Genomic DNA, 24,188 nt, shown 5'->3' with positions numbered 1-24,188 from the left:
CCACGTGGCAGCTTAGTAGCGTTTGTAGAGTGTCATGTGACGACATAGGAGCGTTTGTAGGAAGTTAATGAACTTTTAGTATATCCTCCCTCTGTTTCTAAATATTTGACGCCGTTGACTTTTTTAAATATATTTAGATGTTCGTCTTATTAAAAAAATTTAAGTAATTATTAACTCTTTTTATATCATTTGATTCATTATTAAATATACTTATATGTATACACATAGTTTTACATATTTCACAAAAGTTTTTTTTAATAAGACGAACGGTCAAACATGTGCTAAAAAGTCAACGGTGTCAAATATTTAGAAATGGAGGGAGTAATAGATATTTTTAATATAAATAAATCTTTATTTAAAAAATTACTCCACAAATTTATTTTTCCTCTTTTTTGAACGAGCTGACCATCAGGAGACGCTTGTGGGCCATCTTTTCCATGCTCCATTTTCATCGTTTTCTATTGTCCGAGTATGCACTTGCAACCTGCAAGCAATTTTTTGTCTGTTTCGGTGGGTGCCTCCGTGGAGGCCAAATAATCCACGATTTTAAGACTTGTTCATAAATACTCCGTATCTAGTGCCAAAAATAGCTGGGGCTGGTGATTTGCACATGTATACATCTGGACAGGGGACCTTGTTAGGGAAGGTTGGTGCCGTACGCAGACACCGTCATTATCACGATTAGGATCGAGATTTTCAACGTCCTCTCCTAATTACTATAGTGCACATGGATGCTAAGGCATGCAATTGATGTGACGTGATAGTGTAATTATACAATCATTGAGACCTGCAACGCGCACATTGAATACAAATATATGAACGCAAAATGGATATCTAAAAAGAAAAAGCCTACCGAAAGCAAGTATCCAAAATGGCATCCATTTTGATTCGATTCGAAGTCAGTAATAGAAACGGACAAGGTTAGATAATGGTAAAAGGTCACTAGTTACAAACTACACAGCAAAATTCGCGATGAGAAACGCGTACACAAGCGCTGACAAAATGAATACAATGGCATGGTAACGACCAAGCCAAACTAAACCCTATCTCGCTAATCCAATCAATTAATCAGCATACATTGTTATGTTACATAGAAAACCCTCATTTGTGGGGTTTACACACTCAAATTTCCAGCGAGCGATGCAGCACACCGCCATTCATCCCAAGGCAGGTATGCTGCATGCTGCTCTCCTCCCAAAACCGGCAAACTCTATTGCCCATTGCACCACTCGCAGATCAATCTATCCCAAGACAACCGAAACGAGATTGATTGATTTCTTTTGCCTCCACTCCACTCCACAGGTTCCACGGCCGTGCATGTGTGGTACAAACACTTTTCGTACATGCGAAAAAACACTTTACAATGTGGAGCTGTTTAGCGTAAGCCATACTTAAAAAGTAGTAAGCCTTTTGCGTGGTGCCAAAATATGTCATGAGTCATGTGAGCCTTGGACTATCAAATTTATGCGCTTGCCGCTATCGATGCGGAGGCCATCACTTTTTAGGCCCAACTGAAAAAGAACCGATGAATTGGTTGGAAACTGATTCCCAGAGTAAAACAATCGAGAGATGGAACTCAGTTGATATGAACGTGTACCTCCACCTGATTGCTATCAACAGAAAACCATCTCAAGAGAACACCGAGGTGGACCACCGCGGGTATCATTTTGAATAGAAGGGGTGTTGTTACCTGCAATGGTACACACGCACGACATAAGGTAAACGCATCATGACCACAACAATGTCACAAAGGTTTGGTGATCATGCTCTCATTTGAGCCGCTCCTTCAAATGTTTGCTGAGTATCATTTACAGTGAGAACAGAATATAGCTTAAAAAGAAATGAAGCGTATAGGTGCATACCAGACTGAGTGCAGTGGTTCCAAGAAGAAGCAGATAAAGTTTGCCCTGAAGAAAAGCAATTCAGCTATCAGATGAAAGTACACGCACCTCAGTGCTCACAAGACAACATATATTATCATAACAGAACAGTTAAACTATTGACTACTCCAAAAGCAAGCTAGAGCAAAATTAGTCAGAAGCTAGCTAGAACTGAGTGTAACCATGAGAGTATAAAACAACATTGACAGGCAGGAAGCTTTGGAGCAACACATGATAGGAACAAAATATGGAGAAATAACCTCAATCAGATGGATGCTTGAAGCACGGCTTAGAAGAACAAAAGCAAACTCTCCTATTTGTGCAAGAGACATGCCAACCTACAAGGAAAATAACATGAGATCAGTGTAACTGCATGAGCAATAACAGAAGGGAGCACATGTAAAGCAATCAAGACTTACAAGAAGAGATGTTTTGTTGCTATAGCCAAACCCTTTAACGACAACAGCAACAATAAACGTCTTTACAGTTATCACCAAAATCACAGCTGCAAGGAGTATATCGACATGGTTCCAAAGGAAATGGACATTAATTAGCATCCCAATGCTGGCAAGGAAAAGAGCAGCGAAGAAGTTTCGAATAGGTTCAATCTGCAGAAACAACAAACCTGAAATAAGAGAACATATAATGAATCATTAACTACATGAATCTAGCTAAAACTTTGACTAAAGCAGTAAAAGAAACATAAAACAAAAAAAAAGTGCATTGTCATTCAAATTGTCACAGAACTGACAAACTTCACCCAAAAAAAAAAGCATATAATTTCACGGCAAGGAATTACTTGTTCAAGTGTGTGTTGTGCAAGATCAGTTGTTGATATCATTACTCCAGCTGCGAACGAACCCAACTCAAGACTCAAGCCCAACTTATCACTGCACTGCATCATAGAAGGCCGCACATGAGTAAACATAAGTTTTAGGATACCGATAGAAGAGAGCAAATAGAACTGTTAAAAGGATAAACATAACTACATTTTCTTGCAAGAAAACTGTGCATGAGCCATAACAGTAAAGAAAGAGTTGCTGAAAACTGAAGAGCAAAACTTACAAAGATTAGTGCAGAAACTTGGAACAGAAGAAAGATAGAGGCAAAGCACTAGAGTCTGCACTACACATTCACTATAATACATGCTATAAATCAATCTAGAATAGTGTAAAAGATCAAGTTTAGCAAAATTGTTACTTTCACAATTTTTCTTTGAATAAATTTAATGTTTAGCATCCTTTACCGGATCCAGTTAGAGTGTCACAACTTTTGGCCAGGTTTAGTACATGTAACAGTTATCTGCACTACTCCAGTCATCCAGTGTTTAAAGAAAAATAGTTTCCCATTACTGAACAATTGCATTCGATACTAACATACGAGCAGTTAAAGAAACTCACCCAAGCAAACAACAAGCAGAATGCAACAGCTGCCAACTGGTACAGTTCATTTGTCTGCAAGAAATGCAGAAATGTTAATGTAGGATAACATGATGATCTGAACCAGAACTAAATTAAATGCAAATTAAATGCTCAACAAAACTATTCATGTAGTGCCTGTCGATTATATTCACCTGAGATGAAAGACTTATCATCAGCTTAAGAAACCAAGGCACACCAGTTCGGGAGAGGATGGAAAGGATTGTAAGGAATGTTATCAATACCACCAACCTGAGAATGTCAGAAATTGTGACAAAAGAATTTAATCCAACACCTGATTATATTATGGAACAACTTTCACAGACAATAGGAAGTTCAAATATACATAGGACAACATGATGTCATTATCAAGATATAAGGCAATAAACTTTTGTGCTGTCATGATGTAAAGGCAGGTAGCACTGCTATTTTAAGTACCACCATTTAGACATTGATGTGGCATGAATTTACTGCAGGAGACATGATTCTAGTGTACAGATTATTGTAGTGGTAAAAAATTATATGTAAATAAAAGTTTCAAGCCAAAAACACACTACACTTACGACTTGGCCATTGATGCAACTCCTTGAAGAAGACCAGAAGCGCCACTCAGAATTGGAAGAAGTGCAAAAAGAAGACCAACAGCACAGTCCTGAGACAAAGGAATGTCAAATCACCAATACAAGGAAAGTAGTGAAGCTCAGATAAAGAAAGAATAATCAGTCCACTCGTTCGATTCTTAAGAAGAAGCAAGCAAAACGTGCAACTTTACGAATTCATCTCCCCAAACAACTCAACAAATTTAGAAGATGGTATCCATTTCTTTCATACCTGCAATATGAGTGTGCCAACCGTAACTTGGCCATGAAGGGCATTGATGCTATTTCTTTCCATCAGAAATTTCAAAACCTACATAGAAAATATTTTCCCAGAAAAGTTAAGCAAAAGGAGATGGAAATGGGATTTACAACACGAACATAACCATATTGCAAGTTATACGACATTCAGGAAACAGTTGGCACATGAGTCAAGCACCATCTACGAGGTAACAACGTGCTAAATTGAAAACCATTTGGCATCTATCGTCTATGAAAGGGGTAATGGTTCCACTACGAACCAAGACGAACAAGTTGATTTACAACAAAAGCTGCTTGAGAGGATGTGTAGCAAAACACTAAAAGATAAGAGTGGCATTCCACGGTGGAGTGAAATGAGGAGTTAATTAGCAACACAAAAGGGTCATCTCCACTGTCTCTGCACATCAGAAAGGAGAACAGAATTGTTGTGCATAAACCACTGGAGGAACTGAACCAAGCACAGTGTTTTCCGGATTAAAACCCATGAAACTCAACGTCACAAAAAAAATTGAGTCCCAGTCAGATTGTGCAACCAAGTCCTTGATTGTGGCAGAGTTGGCAGAGGCAAGACTAATAGATAAGGAACCACCGGCTCTGCCCAATGGTCGTCACCAACACAATCAGAGCTCCCACCAACAAATTGGGCACCCTGCCACAAAAATTAGAGCTCTTGATGATGAATTAACTATCAAGTTCCTTGCCATATTAACCTCTCGCTGCCAAGAAGAGCTCCTCTCTCCCTGCCGCTAAATCATCTCCCGTTTGCAGTTCCTCTTCTCCTCCTACTGCCAGGTCCTGCATACTTCAAGTTCCAACTGCCCAATCTACTCAATTTTGGCACCAAAACAGTAGATGTGGCTAGCTTTTTGTGGAGGGTGGGGGAACCGAGAGAGGGAGGCAGAAGCACTCCTGACAACGGACACTGGGAGAGAAAAAATCAAACCGAACAAAACAACTGCATGCCCCAAATTTCCTTGTTTGGTTCAATATATCCTGATGATGGCCTGATTACTAAGTAGTATCAATAAGATTATCGATAACACTGTCATAAAACACATGCGAGAGAGAATGGACATATTGCTATTTAAAGAGACAAAGAACAGTAAACGGCTCAAGGACTACGCACATTGAAGCAACTAAAAGCCATTGATGTTATAAATCATAAGCGGACCTGTAGGGTCCATTGTAAACTTGGATGAAAGGCAATCGAATGCACAGATATGCAAGTTCAAAGATTTAGAAATTACCACAGCCGTTGAAGACATAGAAAGAAGAACACCAACAAAAACACCTTCTTTTGTTTTGCCTCCACATAGCTGCAATGTGATATTAAATATAAACAAAAATTAAAAGAGCTGTAAGACGTGTTTTTTAATCCTAATCCATAATCCAGAGCAACATATAACAGGGTGTACAGTACTTATGCTTGAAAATGGAAACATCAAAACATGGTTATTTAAATTACAACAATGAAACATACCGTAGCAGAAATACCACAAAGCAACATGAACAGGATGATTTGGAGCAATCCTCCAACAACAGCAACCGCACGAACAACTCGAAGCTGAGACAATGGGGAAACACCTCATGTTGTTATTATGTCAAGTCCATGCTTGCATAAGTGCAAATATATAAAAAAATCAAAGATGTATACTTTTGCTGTAGAAAATTCAAGTCCCAGAGCAAACAGCAGAAATATCACACCAAACTGAGCTACTGTTTCAACCTGTATGGTAAAGTATGAGTCATAAACACACAAATTATATACAAGTAGATATATGCATTACACTCAGTCTTTTTACATGTAGATTTATTGATTGCATTACAATTTCTACAGTGTCTGAAAGCCAAAATAAGCAGGAAACACGAATGTGTATACCAGTAAAGAAGATAACAATGGTAAGTTGGCAGGACAGAAATGGTCCAAGAAAAAACAGATGAGCAACAATTGAGATATATACACATAAAAAAAAGAAATGTGCACAGATAAATAAATATTTGCAATGTTACGAGAAGCATGATGTTTTTCTAGTCAAATGCCAGAGGGAATTTCTCGAGCATACAGCTCGAAAATCAATTGAAGTAAACTTAGGCATTTAAACTAGAACCTTGATCTTTTACATGGATGGGATTTGGTTTCTTCAATAAGTCCAAAGTTAATGGCCTCACTGTTATTTATGTGAAGTTCACTAACCACTACACATGTATTGTACGAATACAGTTACCAATTTCAGACAATGCAAAACATATCTCATTATATGGCTTCATCTCAAAACAATTCCAGGTTACCATGCCATTTTCCAGCAATTAGATGAAGCGAATCTTAATTTTCATGTACATCTCTATCTAACAACTGATAGTGAAAGAAACAGAGTGTTCCCATGAACTTGTAGGGTGTGAAGATAGAAATGTAAAAGCACTTAAGCGGTATATATTTCTCTCCATGTGCACAACAAATTGCCAATAGAAAAACAATTACGATTTAGCTGATAGCTGAAGAAGTCAAACAATTGAGCAAAAGCACAAACATATTTTGAGAAAAGCAACCAACAAAGGAAAAAGCACCTTACTTGCACCATTTCACTGACAAAGCTAAAACCTCCTGGTCCAATTATAGATCCTGCAAGTAAATAACCTGTAATCACCTGCAATATATTTTAGAGTTGTAGCCTTAGGTGGCTTAATATAAAACCACAACACTCAAATAGCCACAAGAATAAATGCCTTGTACAAGTAATGAGAGGAAGAATGTATAGCACTCACAGGTTGCCCAAGGCAAGCAAAGGCAATTCCACCAAATGTAGCAGACACAATAACAACGACAAGATCCGATATCAATCTACAATAGTTCACAATCAACAAATAAGTTAATACTTAAGGATACTTTATGAATATTCAACATCAGAATTGGATAACATACCTAAGGTCCAGTTGCAGCACAGGGTATTTTGACTTCGGATTTGATATAATAAAAACATTATCCTGGATTTGCAATTGTGTCAATTCAGGACAGTAAATCAGAAGATAAGAACTGGCACGTTGTGCACAAGTGGTAGCTTTAAAGTCAAATAAATCCTTCAACCAATTGCAGTGCTTGTACCTTCCGATCAATCAATGTGGGAACATCCTCTTGCTCTGGCCGATCCAAGAAAACTTCCTTAAATGGGAATGACCTAGGGGGTTAAGATCATAGATTTGGGGGGTTTAATAAAGAGTAAGATAAATAATATAGGATAAAATCACTTAAACAAGGAATATCACAAAGTCAAATTTTGATCAATAACATACTTATTGTCTTTGGTCTCATTCTTCTTTGTTACTCTTCTGGCCACAGTTTCCAGGACTCCCTGGTAGGATAAAGAACAAGATGAGCACTTCTACAGAGACACATGTGCGATGTATACAGTATAGCCAACAATATTTCACAAAAAGTAATGAAGACATTGAAATTCAGAAGAGGAATATAACTAGTTTAATACAAGGAACTTCAGAAGAAGAATATAACTAGTTTAAGTTTAGTAAGATTTTTCAAGCAAGTAAATACATTAACCTAGGTACACCATAAACTAATATTAGTTGTGTTTGAAAGTTTCTTAGTTCCACCATAAATAAATATTCATTATTATCTAGTCTAGTACAATGACAAGCTACAAACATCATCCAAGGTATTGTCGTCAGCACTAGGAAAATGTCAACTTAACTACACCAGGTCAAAATATACTGGGTCAAAAGGCACAAAAACTACATAGCAACATATGAAAGCATCACGGGGCTCATGGAGTTTACAGCGGTAGAAAACCTAGTGGAGCATTATCAATTTAGCATGATCAGAGCCAGAATTAACAGTTGCATCCTCAGTTTAAACGCCAACTCCATCGAATTTAAGCATGCCAAGTAAGAAATTTCTTTAGAGGCACACACCCATATCGAACCAATTCTCACTCAAATTCCAGGCACAAATAACGATTTGAACTTCCAAAACTAAAGTCGGCAGGATCCAAATATCCCACCCGTTTCCACACGCAGCATATGATACTAAGAAATTTAACCAGATTCTACCCTCAAATGGGAACGAATGGCTGAAAGTAAGCAAGCAAACACAAGTGCGCAAATGAAATCACCTGCTTCTCAGCCACCGTGTTGTTGAAGCTGCCGGGGTCCTTCTCTGCAAAAAACCAGAGCCGCCGAAACAAGTAAGCACAAAATGGCAGTCCCAAATAATCCCAAAATCCCCCACCGCCGCGGCCACGGAGGCCGAGATCTCGACGCCGCCGACCCTGAGGCGCCGAGTGGGAGTAACCAGATCCCCAGGCGGATCACGGGGCACCCACCCCCCCCCCCCCCCCCGAGGTAACCAGATCCAACGCACCTCCGCCGCCCTGCTCGCCCTCGGACTCCGGGAACTCCTTCTCCAGCGCGCGGTCGATCATCTCCGCGAGGCTCCCTTCCTTCCCCGTCGCATTGGCCGCCGCCGCCCCCTCCCCCAACCCCGCCCCCGCCTCGCCCGCCACCTCCCCTCCCGCCACCGCCGCCGCCACCACCGCGTCGTCCCCTTCCCCGCGCGCCACCGCCGCCGCCGCCTCGCCCACCCGCACCTCCTCCTCCTCCACCACCCCCACCCCCTCCCCCGCCGCAGCCGCCGCCGCGGGGCAGAATGCGACCACCGCCGCGAAGGCAACGACGAGGACGAGGAGGAGACGGAGGAGGCGGAGGGGCCCCGCGCGGCGACGCGGCAGCATCGCCGGAGAGGAGGGGAGGGGGAGAGAGGGGTTTAGATTGTGGAGGCGGGTGTGGCGGTGCGGTGTGCGTGTGAGTGCGCGTGTCGGGGGGGAGGAAGGAGAAGGAGAGGGAGAGGGAAGAAGAAAGCGAGAGAGAAAAAGCGAAACACACGCGCACGCCAACGGGGAGAGGCGAGACAGAAGCGTGTGAGATGCTTACGTGCAGTTGCAGCGGGATTGGATTTGCGGCAATATGTAGGGGGGGTGTGTGTGTCTGTATCTGAGATCTGTTGCTAATGGGATTGGCGACCTAACAATTTCGTTTCATTTCTTCACCAATTTTTCTTTTCTTTTTTGTGGGGAGGGTTTTGAGGGCCCATTTTGTTGGGTGTCATGGTAGTACACTCCCTTCGTCTGAGAAAATATCAACATAGCACTGGATATGACACATTCTAATATAACGAATTTGGATACTAAAATGCGTTACATTCTGTATTAGGCTGGTATTTTTAGATGGAGAGAGTATGCCGGTAAGATTTACAAACGTGATATAGGGGTTCATTTGTTCAGTGACAATTGTTTTCAGTTGAAACAATTCAATTTTTGAAGAGAACATCAGAGTAAAACAGTGTATAAAAAAACATAGGTATTCACCTTAGGGCATTCTCAATTTCTCATTATTGAGCAACAGTTTTTTAGAAATAAAACATTGAACAACAGTTAGATTTTTTTCTTTTGCAAAACTAATCGCTCCATTCCAAAATATAGCTATGAATTTAGATAGTACCATATAGTAGTTACTTTAACTATGAATCTAGATAATTGTATATATTCATAGCTACATTTTGGGATAAGGGGGTATGCTTTTAGTTTGTCATAAAAAAGTTACAACATATTCACTTTGTTACAAAATTCTTCATTAGCATTGAAGAAATTTATTACCATTCCACTTTTAACACTTGTTCAGATTCATCGTTCTAGGATATGTTACATCTTATCTTAAGTTGATTCTTTTTGATACAGGGAAACTAGTTTCAATAGATAGTTTCCTCTTACCAAACTAAGCAAGCGAAATGACTTTTATCCAGAATTGGTTCAACCCGTAAACAAGTTTAGAATGTGGCATGCTTGTTGCGCTTGTTGCCCCAACTTAAGCCATAATATATTGCCTTCATTTGGCTGCTCAAGCTTAAAAGGCATGTCATAGCAACATAATACAACTCGTCTTACTGGTGCTCTTGTCATATCCATTTTGAGTCATTTGTTGCTTTTTTTTTATAATTGGTTGGTTATTCGTTGATGAGCCCAACGAGATTACTTTCATCAAATTATCACAATGTCATGCACTCCTCATTCATCACTTCCAGACGAGAAGCTGGAGGAAAGGAGGGAGGATCATGTTGAGAATGGCAAGAAGCAATGGATTCAAATTAACATTAGTTGCAGCTTGGAGTGTCAACTATAGTATGAGAGAGATGTGGTGACAAGAACAACAATGAGATGACCAAGGGGCTGAGTGAGTATTTGACTTTGATCGAAAATGCATAGGAGGAGCAAGAACCATGCATGAAGGGTGTTATCCTAACATAGCCATAGTAAAATAACATGTGACTAGTGCATATCAAGGTACGAGACGGAATAGAAGATAACTATAGTCAATGAAACTAACGAGTCGATCTTTATTGGGCTTGAAATAAGAGGTGTGGTCAAACCGAATAATCTTGTAAATGGCTAGGCTCGGAAATTAGCATTACACTCAAGTCAAGACGAATGAAATTACTCACAGAGTTGAGAGCTGTCATCAATGTATTGTGATTGTGAAAAACATTCACGGTTAGCCAAAAAAGAAATTCCACTATTATTCAAAGTAAAATCGATATATCTCGATGGTGGTGATTTTTTCCTTTTGTAGATCATATCCTCCGCCCATTCTATGCACTGTTGGAAGTTTGTACGGAAATATCGTTTAATTTGCTTCTTACGTTAACTAGCTGTATGCAAATGCAATGTACTTGAATGCATTTTTAGTACTGCTGGTCATTCAACGTACCAGCTGCTATAGGATCATTGTGTGATGCAATGCTACACCACCGTACAAAATGACTTGTACGACACCATGATGGAAGACTTTTTCTAAATGTATCATCTATATACTCCTTTTTAGAGAAGGCCCCACCTCCTCTGCCCTAGTACATTTCTTTTATCAGCTGCTCCTTAAAGTTTTTCAAGATTAATACTAACACTTTTATAGATTGCATTTCTATTGGTATCTAAAATACGCATAGCGTCCTTGCAAACATCCGATAAAATACGAATTTTTTATCTAAAATACACATAGAGTCTATAAAGATACCAAATTTTCATGTATATCACTAGACTGTCATAACAAAACCAACCTAGGGTTCTATAACCAATGTTTCTCTACCGATGCATGGGTTTTAATTACCAGCACCACACGGTAAGACAATTACCATAATAACCATGCAAAAATTCAACTTCAATTTATTTTTTCTTAAATTAGCTTCAATTTGTTTTTAAATCAACAATTTCAAACCCAAGAAACGAATACTGTCGAGGAGCGATCCTCTCTAGCGGGAGGTCGTGAGACCCCCCTTTGTGAGTTTGACCGGGGGATAAGGCGCGATGATCAAGAGCGTATCTCCGCTTAGGGTCTAGCTGCTAGATCACTAGCGAATCTGTGTGGAAGACGAGGGATTATCCAGATTCGGGCCGCCGGGAGGCGTAATACCCTACTCCTGTGTGTGGAATTATGGTGGAGTCCTTACAAGAGATCTTGTGCTCCTTGGAAACCCTAGCTGTGCTTCCTCTGGAGCTCAAGCTATCAAGAGTCGTCCATTTTTTTCGGTGGGCAAGGTTCTCATTTTATAGTTTAAGAGGATACTACATGCACCGTTCATACCTATCCCTCCATGGGGGGGCTCACTTGGCCTGAGTCAGATCACCATCCGTGCCTTCAACTGGAAGCAAAGTGGTTGTCCGCCGCCAGGTGCGGCCCAACGCCGTCCTCCGCCTGACACGGGGGACATCCCTTCCATTCCCTCTTAAATGTATGGAGACTTTGGTGGATTCACCATGTACATGGGGCGCACTTGGCAGTGTGCCGATGGGACGGGGCATATCTACCCCCACTCCACCTGACACAGGGTGGGACGTGGGGGCACTATCGCTTGTCCTATCCGCCTGCGATCTGTCGCAGACCGGTCAAGGTCGATTGACATGCGTCAATCGGGCGGCACCGCACGTCTGCCCACACCACATTAAATGTGGTAAGAGATGGTTGGGGCGCCGCGCATTTAAGACGCTGGATGGCACCGCCTGCTCCGTCCACTCACTCCGCCACGTGGTGGCCGGTGAGGGCCTCGAGGCAGTATGCCTCACGGGCCCGAGGGGTGTGACGTGGCGCCCCGAGGCCCCCTGGCCACCTCATAACCACCTGACCTCCCCCCGAGGGGGTGGGGAAAAGGCAGGCCGCACGGCCACGTGGCTAGATGGGAAGGTCATTCCCCTCTACCATGCGTACCCCCGGACCCATATCACCGACAAATACAATAAGAAAGTACTCCCTCCGGTTCTATAATTCTTGACGTTCTATAATTCTATAAGCGAAAACTTCTTGTGCTATTTTTTGGTACTGTTTTTTTCTGTGCTATGAATCGAATTTTCTTAAATTTTTTTATCAAGTAAACAGGCCCATATTTTTTTCCAAAATAACTGTATATCTTTCCGTGCCCCATGTATGGTCTGCAGCGACGTTACGGCGTGTACCTCCCACCGGCTGGCCTCTGGGTGCATTGCCTTCACACACACCACTATCGATATCCCCTGCAGGAGTCCACTTCCACTGGCAGGCAGTTGCACGAGCACTCTACCAATTCAATAATAATCATCAATTCATCATCCCCATGCATAATGACTCTAGTACTTCCTCTTTATTCGTAAAGGAAATCATTTAGGACAATATTTAAGTTAAATCTTAAAAATATAAATCATGAATAACTCTCAAGTTATTGAGTTTGAAAATGTAAAAATTATATGAATAGATTTGTCTTGAAAAATACTTTCATAAAATTATACATATATCACTTTTCAATAAATATTTTTATAGAAACAAGAAGTTAAAGTTATGTTTTAGAGACCGTGTCGCTGTTCTAAACGACTTCCTTTACAAGTATGGAGGGAGGGAGTACTAGAGTATCTACGCACTATAAAATCATCGCAACGATCTCCGAACCCCTATTATTGGCCGCATAGGTATATACTCCACAATCTGGTCACACTAGCACTAGCAGTAGCTCAGCTTTTTTTTTTTTAACTCCGGTAGCTCAGTTTGGTCATGTTTGAAGGAGTTTATGTCTGACTAAAATTATTTTTTTAAAAAAAAAGTCTTTAGCTCCTTCAAACGGTACAGGTTTTTACCTAGAATATAATTTAAGAATTTATAGTTGCAGAATTCGAAGAATAAATTTAAAAATCAAAAACTGGGAAATATTTTTATATTCCTATTAAGTGTCTATTTATCTGCTTCTCTGAATTTTGAGCTCCGTAGATATAACCTTATTCGGTCCTTCTCCAACGGTACTAGTTGGGTGGGAGTGGTGGAGAGAGGGAGACGACCAAACACAATCCAGCTTTTGGGTGGAGGGAGATGGCTTGATGAGATTTGGCTGTAGATGCAGGGAAAAGGAGGTAGACCCTTTTTGTTGGCACTGTCGGCTCTAATGGAAACCTTGAATTATTTAAGGAGATCATGTCCTCATGTGGCCCCTAACTATTAGCCTTTTCGTAAAAAAGCATGCGTGAAGAGCGTTACATAGAAATAGCAGCTGACAGATGAAATCATACATCAAACCCAAATTTTTTATACCTCGATAAAGAGGACAGATTGTTCCTATTTTTTTATACTAAGAATGGAAAAAAAACACTTGTTCAAGAGGAATCAGACTCGAAAACCTTACACCTGCTGTTAAAGGAGATCAAACAGACAAATGGACAAATCCACGTCAACCAAGTTAGACCTAGTTTCAGTCATGCAAAATTACACATCTAAAAAGGACCGTGTTACGTAAATGTGTAATTCTAGAGGAGGGCACCAGTTTGGAACACATGAATTTCACGTGATATGATTTACTCCTATCACTAAGCATGTGCTTGGTTCAAGGAATAGGATGTATCGGCATAGATCAAACACATTTTTCAGTGTCATTGGTTTAAGGACACGCATGATGAGAACGGTCCCTAAAAAGAATATTCTCATAAGACCCAGGTTTAATTGACGCTATCCCACTAAAATCGACAAACTAATTAACCCAACCCACTTAGGGTGTGTTCGCTACTCCAGTTTCCCCGCATGCACAGTAAACACGGAAAACGGAGTAGTCCATTAGCACATGATTAATTAAGTATTTGCTAAAATTTTTTTCAAAAATGGATTAATTTGATTTTTTTAAGTAACTTTTGTATAGAAACTTTTTTTTATAAAAAACGCACCGTTTAGCAGTTTGAAAAGCGTGCGCGCGGAAAACAGAGGGAGATGGGTTGGGAAAAAGGAGTTACAAACACACCCTTGGGGCATATTTGGTAAAGCTCCATCTCCAGCTTAGCATCGTTCTATCTCTCATACTAGACGGATAAATAGAACCGTCTCATAATTAATAAACATGGATAAGTCCATCCTATTCTACCGCGTGTCCAAAATAATTAAAACACATGCTTTTACGCTTTTTCTGATGTGCGCGATACAAGTTGGCCAATAGCATCGTGTATATGCTCCTCCAGCCTTGGTGGGATTGGATTTGGAGCGAGGAGGCGATATCAGTTGTCTCGCCACCACTCCAGTCCAGTCCAGCAGGTTGTGGTTCGGCCGCGGTCCACTTCGCTCGCGATCGTGGCCTGGCCGTCGTCAAATTCAAATTCAAACCCCCAAAAAATATAACCATATATCGGACGAAAAAGGGGGGATTTTGTTCAGACGTGGTGTGTTTCATCTTTCAACGGATGATTGCATCACAAGGGAAAATGGAGGACTCGCACAAAAAAAAAAGCACAGATACACGTCCTTTTTGATTGGGTTGTGGCCAACCTTCCTCTCGCTTTCTCTGCCTCCTGTTGCCGTGAAAACTGAAAAGCTCACTGGTCAGTTTGATCTCGCACCGTACTAGTACTACTTTACTTTGGACGTATAGATGCTGCTTGCTTCTCCCTGGTGCACGGAGACAACAAGCAAGGCTGCAGGACGGATGGAGTACTGTTTACTCGGTTGTCTCGTCCGTCCTAGCCAGTGAACGAGCGGCACGTCCAAGCGTAGGGTACAAGTATACACGTACGGTGACAAACTTTGCAAAAATAATTATACCGGATTCTCGACATATTATAGTCTAATTTTCAAGTAATACAATAATTAATATAACTTAAAATAGCTAGAAGTAGTAATATAATGATTAATATGACTTAAAATAGCTAGAAATAGAGATAAGCTATTCGGTATCTGAGAACTGCCGTCACTATACTCAAAGTGCTATACAAAAGAAATAGATTTTTTCTTAAACATCGAATCTATGTTATCAACGATTATTATGAACACGATTTGAGTAGAAATTTAGAGATATTTACCTTTGTCCTATGTTTCATATATCATATATGTCTTAGCTAGACCTATACTTATGTGGCATTCTTCTCTAATAAGGTGACCGCTAGAAGAATCCCCTCCACGTTTGCACAAGTCGGAACCTCGGTAAAACCCGTGTATCTCTGTAGTGGCATACACCCAACTTCAATCGAAGCATGCATTGTCCCCCCTCCCCTTCCCTTCCATTCAACCCAACCCAATCGTGGAGGGGAAAAAAGGGCCAACCGATGATGACGACCTCGACTATGGACGCTGTCGTAGGGCACTCCTGTCACTTGAGCTCGATCAGTGGCACCAAGCTTGAGCCGCCACTGCCAGGAGGAAAGGGGATGGGAGGAAGCAGAGAGACGAGAGGTGGCAACGAGGAGGGGGCGAAGGCCGGCACTCGAGGAGATGGAGAAGGGAGGAGGCGAAAAGGAAACCAATAGAGAGGGGAGGAGGCGACAAGAGAGGCGGAAATGGAGATCGATCTGCTGGGGAGAGAATTAGAGGAGAGAGAGGGCGGTGAGGGAGAAAAAAATAAGGTAGGGTGATAGTGGGTCAGCCTATAATTAACGGTATGTATGTATTTTTGATGATGTTGTTATAGCGTCTAAATTGTAAAAGTTTCAGTTAATTTGTGTTAATAAAAAATATGAGAAGGGTTGGCATACAAGAAATCAAGAGCCAAAATGATAATAATAAAAGAATAATGAGTACTACATTCGTCCCAAATTAGTAGTCGCTTTGACTTTTTTCTTGTAACGTTTGACCATTCGTCTTATTTAAAAAATTAGTGTAAATATAAAAATGGAGAAATCATACTTAAAGCACTTTGATAATAAAGCAAATCACAAACAAAATAAATAATAATTTCATATTTTTTTTAATAAGACGAAAAATCAAATATTATAAACAAAAACTCAAAACGACAAATATTTTAGAATGGAGGTAGTAGCCATCATCGTAAAGCTATAGCAACCTCGTCCTACATAGTGTGATGTGACACAACTATGAATATTACACTAGGAATGCCCCTATTGGTGAGTGTGTGCTGGTAGGGTGGATCAAGAAAAAAAGACAATGTTCTATGGTCAGGGGTGGAGCAAAAACTCTAATAACACGGTCCATGCCTCCGCCCATTTCTGGATCCGGCCCACTACGGTTACATCTACTACCAATAAAGCATCATGCGAAATGATTTACGAGAAGGGAACAGTTTAGGGTCAATTGAAAGACTGTTCTTTCGGCCCATTTTCAACTTGCAAAAGATCATCCACATTCCAAAAGGAATGAGTTCACTTCAGGTCCCTCAAATTTGTCGTCGAATCTAATATTCATTTCTAAACCGCAATACCAGATATAACGCATTCCTCAACTCTCAAAAACAATGCAAATAAAATCAAAGACGGTTTGGATGGTGGTTTTAACTAACACGATGTTTAAAATGAGAAAAAAATGGTGAAACCCATATGTTAGTGACGGTCCAATTAAAAGTAAAAAAAAATACAGTGGGACTCGCGTCTCCTTCTCCCCAATCTCCCCATCTCCGCGGCGAGCAATTGGGGGTCGCTCGACTCCAAGGCGGCGTCCTCCAACCTCAAGGTATCACCTCCCAGCCGATGGCACCTCCGATAGATCTGCTAGCCTCGCCTGCTTCACTCTCAAATGATTCTTGTCTTTTGTGTTTTTCTTAGCCATAGGAATGTCCAGTTCTAGATGATTGGTAAGTACTTTGGGACTCTGCGCTGTAGTGATGTGTAATTGATCGTGAAGTTGTGATTACTCGTTTGCTATTACTTGATTCATATATAAAAGGAAATTGACATTTTGGTTTTCGGTGTTGGTGGCCACCAGATTCTCGATCATTGATGGCACCGCCCCCTTCGGGTTGACGATGTTATCACGAAGTCTCTTGTTGGAGGAGTCGAAACCACCATCCGAAACCATCCAAACCATATTGAGATCTTATTTGCACTGGTTTTAGGAGTTAAAAGACGTGTCATATTTGTTATTGTGGTTCAAGGATGATTTTCAGACTCTGCAATAAATTAAGGGACCTAAAGTGAACTTATTCCATCCAAAAAGAGCTGTCACCTTGCCAATGGAAAAAGTACACCGAAGGTTCCTCAACTTGTCATCGAGTTACAAAATCGTCCCCCAACCACAAAACCAGATATCCAGCGTCCCTTAACTTATTCTACGTGGTGGCTGAGTCAGCATGGGACCCACGTGTCAGCGTGACCACTTCAACCTCCTCTCTCTCTCTTTTCCCTCTTCTCTCCTTTCCTCGTATTTCTCTCCCTTCTCTGACTCAGCAGGCGGGAGGAGAAGGGCGTCAGCGGCCGGCGATGGGCGACGCGGCGGCTGGCCGACGCGAGGGAGCTCGTGTTGTCGTTGCTGGAGAACGCGACGGGCCGACACGAGGGAGCTCGTGCTGTCGTTGCTGGAGAACGCGACGGGCCTGGCGACGCTGTTCGACGCAGCGAAGCAGCGCCCCTACGAGACGGGTCCCGTGGGGAAGTTCGTGAACCGGGTGGAGGTGAAGGCGGCCCTGGGCGCGCGTGGCGATATGGAGTGGGAGGAGTGCAGCGACGCGGTAGGCGCGGCGATGCATGGGGACGTGATGAAGAGCGTGAAGCCGAAGGTGGAGGCGCTGCTGCGGGGAACGCGCGTGCTGCTGTACCAGGGCATCCGTGACCTCAGGGACGGCGTGGTGTCCACGGAGGCGTGGATGCGGGAGCTGAAGTGGGACGGCCTGGCCGTCTTCCTCGACGCCGACTGCGCCGTGTGGCGCATCGGCGAGGAGCTCGCCGGGTATGTGCAGCGCTCCGGCCCGCTCTCCCACGTCGTCGTCTACGGCGCCGGGCACCTCTTGCCGGCGGACAACGGCCACGCGGCGCAGGAGATGGTCAAGGATTGGGTGTTGCAGGCGGGGCTATTCGGCCGCCACGGCGGCATGAAGCGCGCAGGCTGACTCCGCACTCCCCCGGGGGGGGGGGGGGGGGCGCAACCTGTGGCCTCATCTCTCGCGGTGTCAAACTCTAATCTGATTTGAGAATCGAGCAGAGTAAATCGAGGAATACAATTCCCGGGAAATACAAGCATTTGAGTTTATAATGGTTCTTCTGGTGTGGTTGAATTCATCGTGGTAAACTTCCCTGGTTTCATTGGGATTATTTCCTCCAGAAGGTAGCTTATCCGGGATTGTTTTTGTTCAGTCCAAGATCAGAGGGCAATACCGAAGGATCACTTTGTACCAAACTACCAATGCAGTATTCAGTAACAAGGACTTAAAAGCAATTCGCAAATCTCAGAAACACGAAGCTCCTCATTTCGACCAGAAAAAGGCCCATTTTGCTCTCTTGTACTCTGGAGCAGGGTTTACGAAAACGAAAAAAAAGCCAAATTCATCGCGCGGGCGGACGGCGGGGGGAGGAGCGGTGCGCGGGCTCCCCCGCCGGCCGCCGCCCACTAGGCAGAGGAACGGTGGCCGGGGGAAAGGAGTGGCGACTGGCGGAGTGGAGTTGGGCGGCCCGTCCGTCCCTGCCGCCGCCGCCAACGCGGCGCTCACCATCACATGATGTCGGGCGCCCAAGACCCAGCGGCGGGGGCCGCCGCCGCCGCTGCTGGAGCCATGCAGGACAGCTTCTTCCTCGGCTCGGCCGCCGCCGCCATGTTCTCCGGTGCCGGGTCGTCGTCGTCGGGCGCGGGAACATCCGCGGGAGGGGGCGGCGGCGGTGTGCCCCTTCTACGACCACCCCAACCCGCCGGCGCCATGCCCGTGCCCTCTCTGCCAAGCCTGGGGCTCCCTGGCTGGCCTCGATGACCGCCTCTCCCCATCTGGCGCCGGCTGCATCGAGAAGAGAGGAGAATTGAAGAAATAAAAGAAAAGAGAAAAAAGACAAGAAATAAGAGAGGATGATGATGTGGCGTTCTGACATGCGGGGTCTACATGGGTTCCACGCCAACTCAGCTGCCACATCAGACAAAACCAGGGTGAAAAGCACCAAGGGACCTAAAATAAATGGTTTTGTAAGTTGAAGGATGTCATATATCTGGTACTATCTGGTACTATGGTACTATGATTAGAGGACGATTTTGTAACTGGACAACAAGTTAAGGGACCTTCGGTGTACTTTTTCCCCTTGCCAAGAAGGCATCAAAACAGCTCAGGCCATCTTTAACTTAGGCCCATTTCCTCACACCCCAAAAGGCCCATCCAGATAATGGCTCAGATGCTCAGTTCATCTCATCTTTCCTCGTACACACGAAAAATCTGCACGCCTCTTTGCAAATTTCAACCCTTCTTTTCGAATGCAATTTCATGTTCAGATCCCACCTACAAGAGCTCATTTACAAAGAACAATCACCGGCAACTTTTATTCCACGTGCATGGCTCCCAACAAATTCTGCTCTTAACATACAAAATGTGTACACGTACTACTACATACTTGTACAGCCAACTGAACTCCTGCAATTACATCATATTACAGGATAATTTCGACCAATTTTTTTTATGTTCTCTCCCTCTTCTTCACCATCTCAACTTGGCCGGGAAATACTGCGAGAGAATTCAGAGAGAAAAAGAAGATCATTTCTTCAGGTTTTAGGACAAAAAGAAGTCTGTTTCAAGCTTCAGTATTCGCTGCAAAATCGATCATACCTTTTCGATGAGTGACATGTAGTAGGGCTTCACCTTCTCAACGTCTATCCTCTCATTGCTCTTGCTGTACAGGTCGTATTTGCTGCAGAAGAAAACCATTCATGTTCAGTACATTTTCATACTATATACATTAAGATGCAGGGTGATCAATCTGGTGGCTTACTTGAACACACGCAGCCATTTGAGGTTCTCCTTGTCCTCATCGTTCATCAGATGCATGTAGGCTCCATGCTTGTGCAGGGCTGAATCATGGACAAAGATAGCAAAATTTAGCTAAAACTTACTTAAAACTTGTAATTCTGACAAAATTGAAAAAAAGAAGACTGTCGCGCGCACTTACGGTAGAATGAATGATATCTGATGATGAACAAGCCTGCAGAAGGAAGAGTGGTCTTGTTCTCCTTGGCAACCTGAGATGAACAAGAACAAGAAACACATCAACATTTCAGAGAAAACTACAACCTCAGTACTAGAACTGAAGATTTCTCTGCTCCATGGTATGCAATTGGTGATGAATCGACACGATGAACCGTGTGTTTTACCAGGTACATGTAGTCGTCATGGCCCCAGGACATGAGAACATTGTCAAGGCCACAGCCCTCGGAGTAGGCCCCAAACTTGGTGTTGAGCTTTGGGTTCAGGTAGTCAGGGTTCTCCTTGAAGTACTGCACATTTTCAGACAAAATATTTTCAGTTTCAGTCTTAGACCACTAGCTCACTGCTTGATCCATCTACGCTTTTGATTTGTCTTGAACAGTTTGCTAGATGATTCATTGGTTACCTTGAAGTGGACGTTGCATTCGTCGAATGCGCAGCCGACGGGGAAGGTGTCACCTGAAAGGTCAAAGACATTCAGATTCAGAGATGGATGGATGTTCAGCTATTGTTCCTAGCTGAATCTGAAGAAGTTTCAGTGAGATGGCAATAAGCTGTTTGCTTCTGTTGTTTGTTTCTTACCGACGACTGACCACTGTGGGAGCTCCCCAAAGCTGGGATGCAGCAGCACCTTGCCCAGATCTGAAAAAGAAAAGAGAACATGTTACACGTCACAAGTGTGCCCCACTGTATTGCCATTTCATTTCTTTCTTCCTTTAGCCGAGTAATTCCAAAGAGGTTGTTACGAACCGTCACTGATACTGTATCACTCCATCATATCTAATTATTCATCTTTATTTATCGTATGGCCTACCTGCTAGTGACTGGATGAGTCCTAGATATATACTATTATTACTACCTTAGAGCAAGTTTAATAGTATAGCCCACTACTAGCTCCAATTCATCTATAGCTAATCTAATAGCCAATTCATTCAATAGTTGCTTACTATACTATTAATATATGGTATCACCTGTCATACACACATTGCGTCTTGAAGTCCGTGCTGCAGCTGGCTACAGATCTGTAGCCCACTACTCTTCTCTCTCATCGTTTATCTCATTAAAATATATTTATAGCTGGCTAATAGCCTGCTATTGTACCTGCTCTTACACCAACAAATCCTACCCGGTGTATCGTGTGAGGCCTGCCTATCAGTTCATTGCGGCGACGCGGTGGATGTGCAATTACAGTGACGGTTTTTGTGGCGGTTATAAAATAGTTTAATTTACCGTGGATGAGGCCAGTGAGGTGGAGCCAGTCCTCGTCGGGGAAATCCTTGCGGATGGCCTCGGCGGTCTGGAGGAGGTGCTCGATCTGCGGCATGTCGAGGTCCGGGTCGCTGTCGTCGATGAACTCGTTGAGCAGCTCGATGCACTCCCAGATCCCCATCTCCGTCTTGTCCACCCTACCGTACTCCTCCCGCATCCGCCTCACCTGCAATGTTACAATGCACCAAAATAATGGTAAATCTCATATATTAAAGCTCCCGTTCTTTTTTACTTGTCGTTTAGGATATTATGAGTGTATTTTTTTAAAAAAAGATTATTAGATACAGAATTTGCACTTACGAAATCATATGTCTGGTTGATGTGGTTGACCCGGTAGAACTCCTCCACCGTCTCCTTCCTCTCAGACTCGGCCTCATAATTCCTGGAGATTTAAAACATCACCATATTATTCCGGTTAATTCCTTTTTTTTAAGAAATATCTTTTACTACCACCGTTGAAAAAGATTTCAATTTCTAGATTATGACCATAAGGTTTTTATTTTTCGAACACAGGTAGTGTTTTATTTGTCCACGTGTTGGACTTTTTAAAGAAACATCAAATTGAAGTACAGAATTCCTGAAGAAGCGAAAATGATAACGTGCAAAAAAGGAATAGGCAAAAGGCCATGTTAATGCAGCCACAGATGCCACGTGGGACATTCACTGTGCATAGACACGCAGAAACCTTTGAAATCGTACAAGAAAAGATAAGTCTTTATTTTATTTTATTTGACCAGTAAGTAGCTTGCCACTTTGGTCAGCAAAATTGAGTTTACGTTTAAGTAGTCAAATTCATCTTCTTCTTGTCCAGTTTTATCTGAAAAAAAAACAAAACCTGGGTTTGGACGTTTCAACAAAAACTAAACCAAACGGCTAATCATGGAAAGACAACTTGAAGTAATGGGACAAACATGTATTGTGGCTTGAGAGAGAGGTATGTACGATTTGAATGCACAACCACAAGTTTCAAGAATGGCCACACATCTCTTTCATTTCGAGTTGTGCCCATGTTCTAGTTTACTAATTTCGTACGAAAATATCATGTCTGTCTTGTCAGCCTGCTCGCATTGTCCTAAAAATAAGCCAATCATTCTAATATAACAAATCTAAATATAACGTTGTACTAAAATATATCATATCTTAATACGATGTTGGCTTATTTTAGAGGGAGCAAGTAATACCAACCTCTGTTTTTGCAAAGGAGAAAAAAGAAGACATTCCATATGCAAAATATATGATTATTTGCACATGTCCACTTGAAAAAAAACTTGCTGCCCACTCTGTTTTTTGCAAAGAGAAACAATAACCTTCACCATATTTAAAAAAATACTACATGATTAATTAAATTCCCTAATCCACTAGAAATATTTTAAATATTTTTTCTTCTGAGGGGATAATATTTTTAACCATAGTTGACACTCTGTTTTGCTCTGTTTTTGCATGATGCTCTGTTTTTTTCCTATGCAGGAATATGTAGCTGACCTGAAGGCGTTGCCGAAGGCGTTGGAGTCCGGCACGACGAAGCCGCCGTCGAGCACGAGCTCCGCCGCGTTGTCGCCGCCGCCGCCGCCGGCGACCTTCCGGTCGGCGATAGCATCTGCAAGCGAACCATGTCAGAACTTAGAACCTTAATTAGTTCCACGATCCATCCATCCATCCAGGAACATTGCTGAACCTTTTCTTCCTCACGGACTGGAATCAAGAAATCAAGAGAGAGAGAGAAAAGGATCATGAGCTCACCAAGGTGAGGCTGCTCAATGGTGATGGTCATCTCGATCTAATCACTCTTTAGACAGATCGATGGTAGCCACAGGGGTGCTAATTAACTCCGGTCTTAGTTCTTAAACACCCACCCCAAGCCTCTATGTATCTCAACGCCAAGAACAGAGGTGCATGCAGGTCGAGGAGCACGGCAATGGCGTATTGGCGTTGCTTTCTGCTGCTGCCTGAGCTGAGGAGGAGGAAGAAGAAGGGCGAGGTGGATTTATAGCCCGGGGAAGCTGGAGGTGGGGCCGGGGCGTCAGCGAGAGAGAGACTATGAACGGGTTTATCCTAGGCGAGCGAGCGAGTGACTCAGCCATGGCGTGGAGCTACGGCTGTGGATGACAGCGACACCTCACGCCCGCAGCAGTGGGTGCTCCGTCCATCTGCTCCTACTCTTCCATCGCCGTATTATAAGTCGTTTTAATCTTTCATAGTTATAAATCTATTTAAATTTAATTAAATTTATAAAAAGTAGTAATATCTACTATGTCAAACCAGTTACATTAAATATAACATTGAATATATTTTAATAATATGCTTTTATTAAAAATATTGCTATTCTTACAGACTTATCCAAGTCTTTAACTTAAAAAGTCAAAATATAATATAGAACGGA

At 42.5% G+C, this 24,188-nt stretch overlaps 3 protein-coding genes across 4 annotated transcripts; 1 reads left to right on the top strand and 2 right to left on the bottom strand.

Moving 5' to 3' along the window:
* Positions 1-903: 903 nt before the first annotated feature.
* On the bottom strand, positions 904-9,101 carry LOC4341306 (K(+) efflux antiporter 4). Of its 2 annotated transcripts, none has more exons than XM_015785396.3 (20): positions 8,525-9,101; positions 8,277-8,320; positions 7,444-7,502; positions 7,256-7,328; positions 7,076-7,137; positions 6,919-6,994; positions 6,726-6,800; positions 5,810-5,881; positions 5,636-5,719; positions 5,403-5,471; positions 4,130-4,207; positions 3,862-3,950; positions 3,454-3,550; positions 3,281-3,334; positions 2,680-2,775; positions 2,300-2,488; positions 2,141-2,218; positions 1,863-1,907; positions 1,598-1,690; positions 904-1,511 (listed from the first exon to the last, which is right to left on the bottom strand). In XM_015785396.3, exons 1-20 carry the CDS (start codon positions 8,892-8,894, stop codon positions 1,431-1,433), a joined length of 1,884 nt encoding a protein of 627 aa, XP_015640882.1. In that variant the 5' UTR covers positions 8,895-9,101; the 3' UTR covers positions 904-1,430. The 2 variants fall into 2 exon arrangements, with proteins under 2 accessions (XP_015640882.1, XP_066168003.1); XM_066311906.1 differs by having other exon boundaries at positions 1,604-1,690.
* Positions 9,102-17,718: 8,617 nt separating this feature from the next.
* Positions 17,719-18,576, top strand: LOC107277612 (serine carboxypeptidase-like 50). The gene has a single exon (XM_026026371.2). It carries the CDS (start codon positions 17,720-17,722, stop codon positions 18,473-18,475), a length of 756 nt encoding a protein of 251 aa, XP_025882156.1. The 5' UTR covers position 17,719; the 3' UTR covers positions 18,476-18,576.
* A 1,026-nt stretch (positions 18,577-19,602) lies between these two features.
* Positions 19,603-23,764, bottom strand: LOC4341305 (probable inositol oxygenase). The gene is made up of 11 exons (NM_001421622.1): positions 23,549-23,764; positions 23,291-23,405; positions 22,109-22,190; positions 21,770-21,974; positions 21,122-21,181; positions 20,946-20,998; positions 20,707-20,829; positions 20,505-20,574; positions 20,328-20,406; positions 20,165-20,246; positions 19,603-20,062 (listed from the first exon to the last, which is right to left on the bottom strand). The coding sequence occupies exons 1-11, from the start codon at positions 23,577-23,579 to the stop codon at positions 20,036-20,038; spliced, it is 927 nt and encodes a 308-aa protein (NP_001408551.1). The 5' UTR covers positions 23,580-23,764; the 3' UTR covers positions 19,603-20,035.
* Between the last annotated feature and the right edge of the window lie 424 nt (positions 23,765-24,188).

This window comes from Oryza sativa, chromosome 6, assembly GCF_034140825.1.
Source record: "Oryza sativa Japonica Group chromosome 6, ASM3414082v1".
NCBI lineage: Eukaryota > Viridiplantae > Streptophyta > Magnoliopsida > Poales > Poaceae > Oryza > Oryza sativa.
The sequence above is the reverse complement of the archived record's forward strand: the minus strand, read 5'-3'. Positions and strand labels throughout refer to the sequence as shown.

Excerpts from the sequence above, each read along its gene's own strand:
- LOC4341305 (NM_001421622.1), bottom strand. The coding sequence starts at position 23,579 with ATGACCATCACCATTGAGCAGCCTCACCTTG. Across the intron at positions 20,575-20,706 it reads ATGACGACTACATGTACCTG|GTTGCCAAGGAGAACAAGAC; the intron begins GTAAAACACACG and ends TGTTCATCTCAG. Across the intron at positions 20,247-20,327 it reads AAATGGCTGCGTGTGTTCAA|CAAATACGACCTGTACAGCA; the intron begins GTAAGCCACCAG and ends TTTCTTCTGCAG.
- LOC4341306 (XM_015785396.3), bottom strand. The coding sequence starts at position 8,894 with ATGCTGCCGCGTCGCCGCGCGGGGCCCCTCCGCCTCCTCCGTCTCCTC. Across the intron at positions 7,138-7,255 it reads CCACATTGATTGATCGGAAG|GATAATGTTTTTATTATATC; the intron begins GTACAAGCACTG and ends TTGCAAATCCAG. Across the intron at positions 6,801-6,918 it reads TTGCTTGCCTTGGGCAACCT|GTGATTACAGGTTATTTACT; the intron begins GTGAGTGCTATA and ends AATATATTGCAG.
- LOC107277612 (XM_026026371.2), top strand. The coding sequence starts at position 17,720 with ATGGGACCCACGTGTCAGCGTGACCACTTCAACCTCCTCTCTCTCTCT.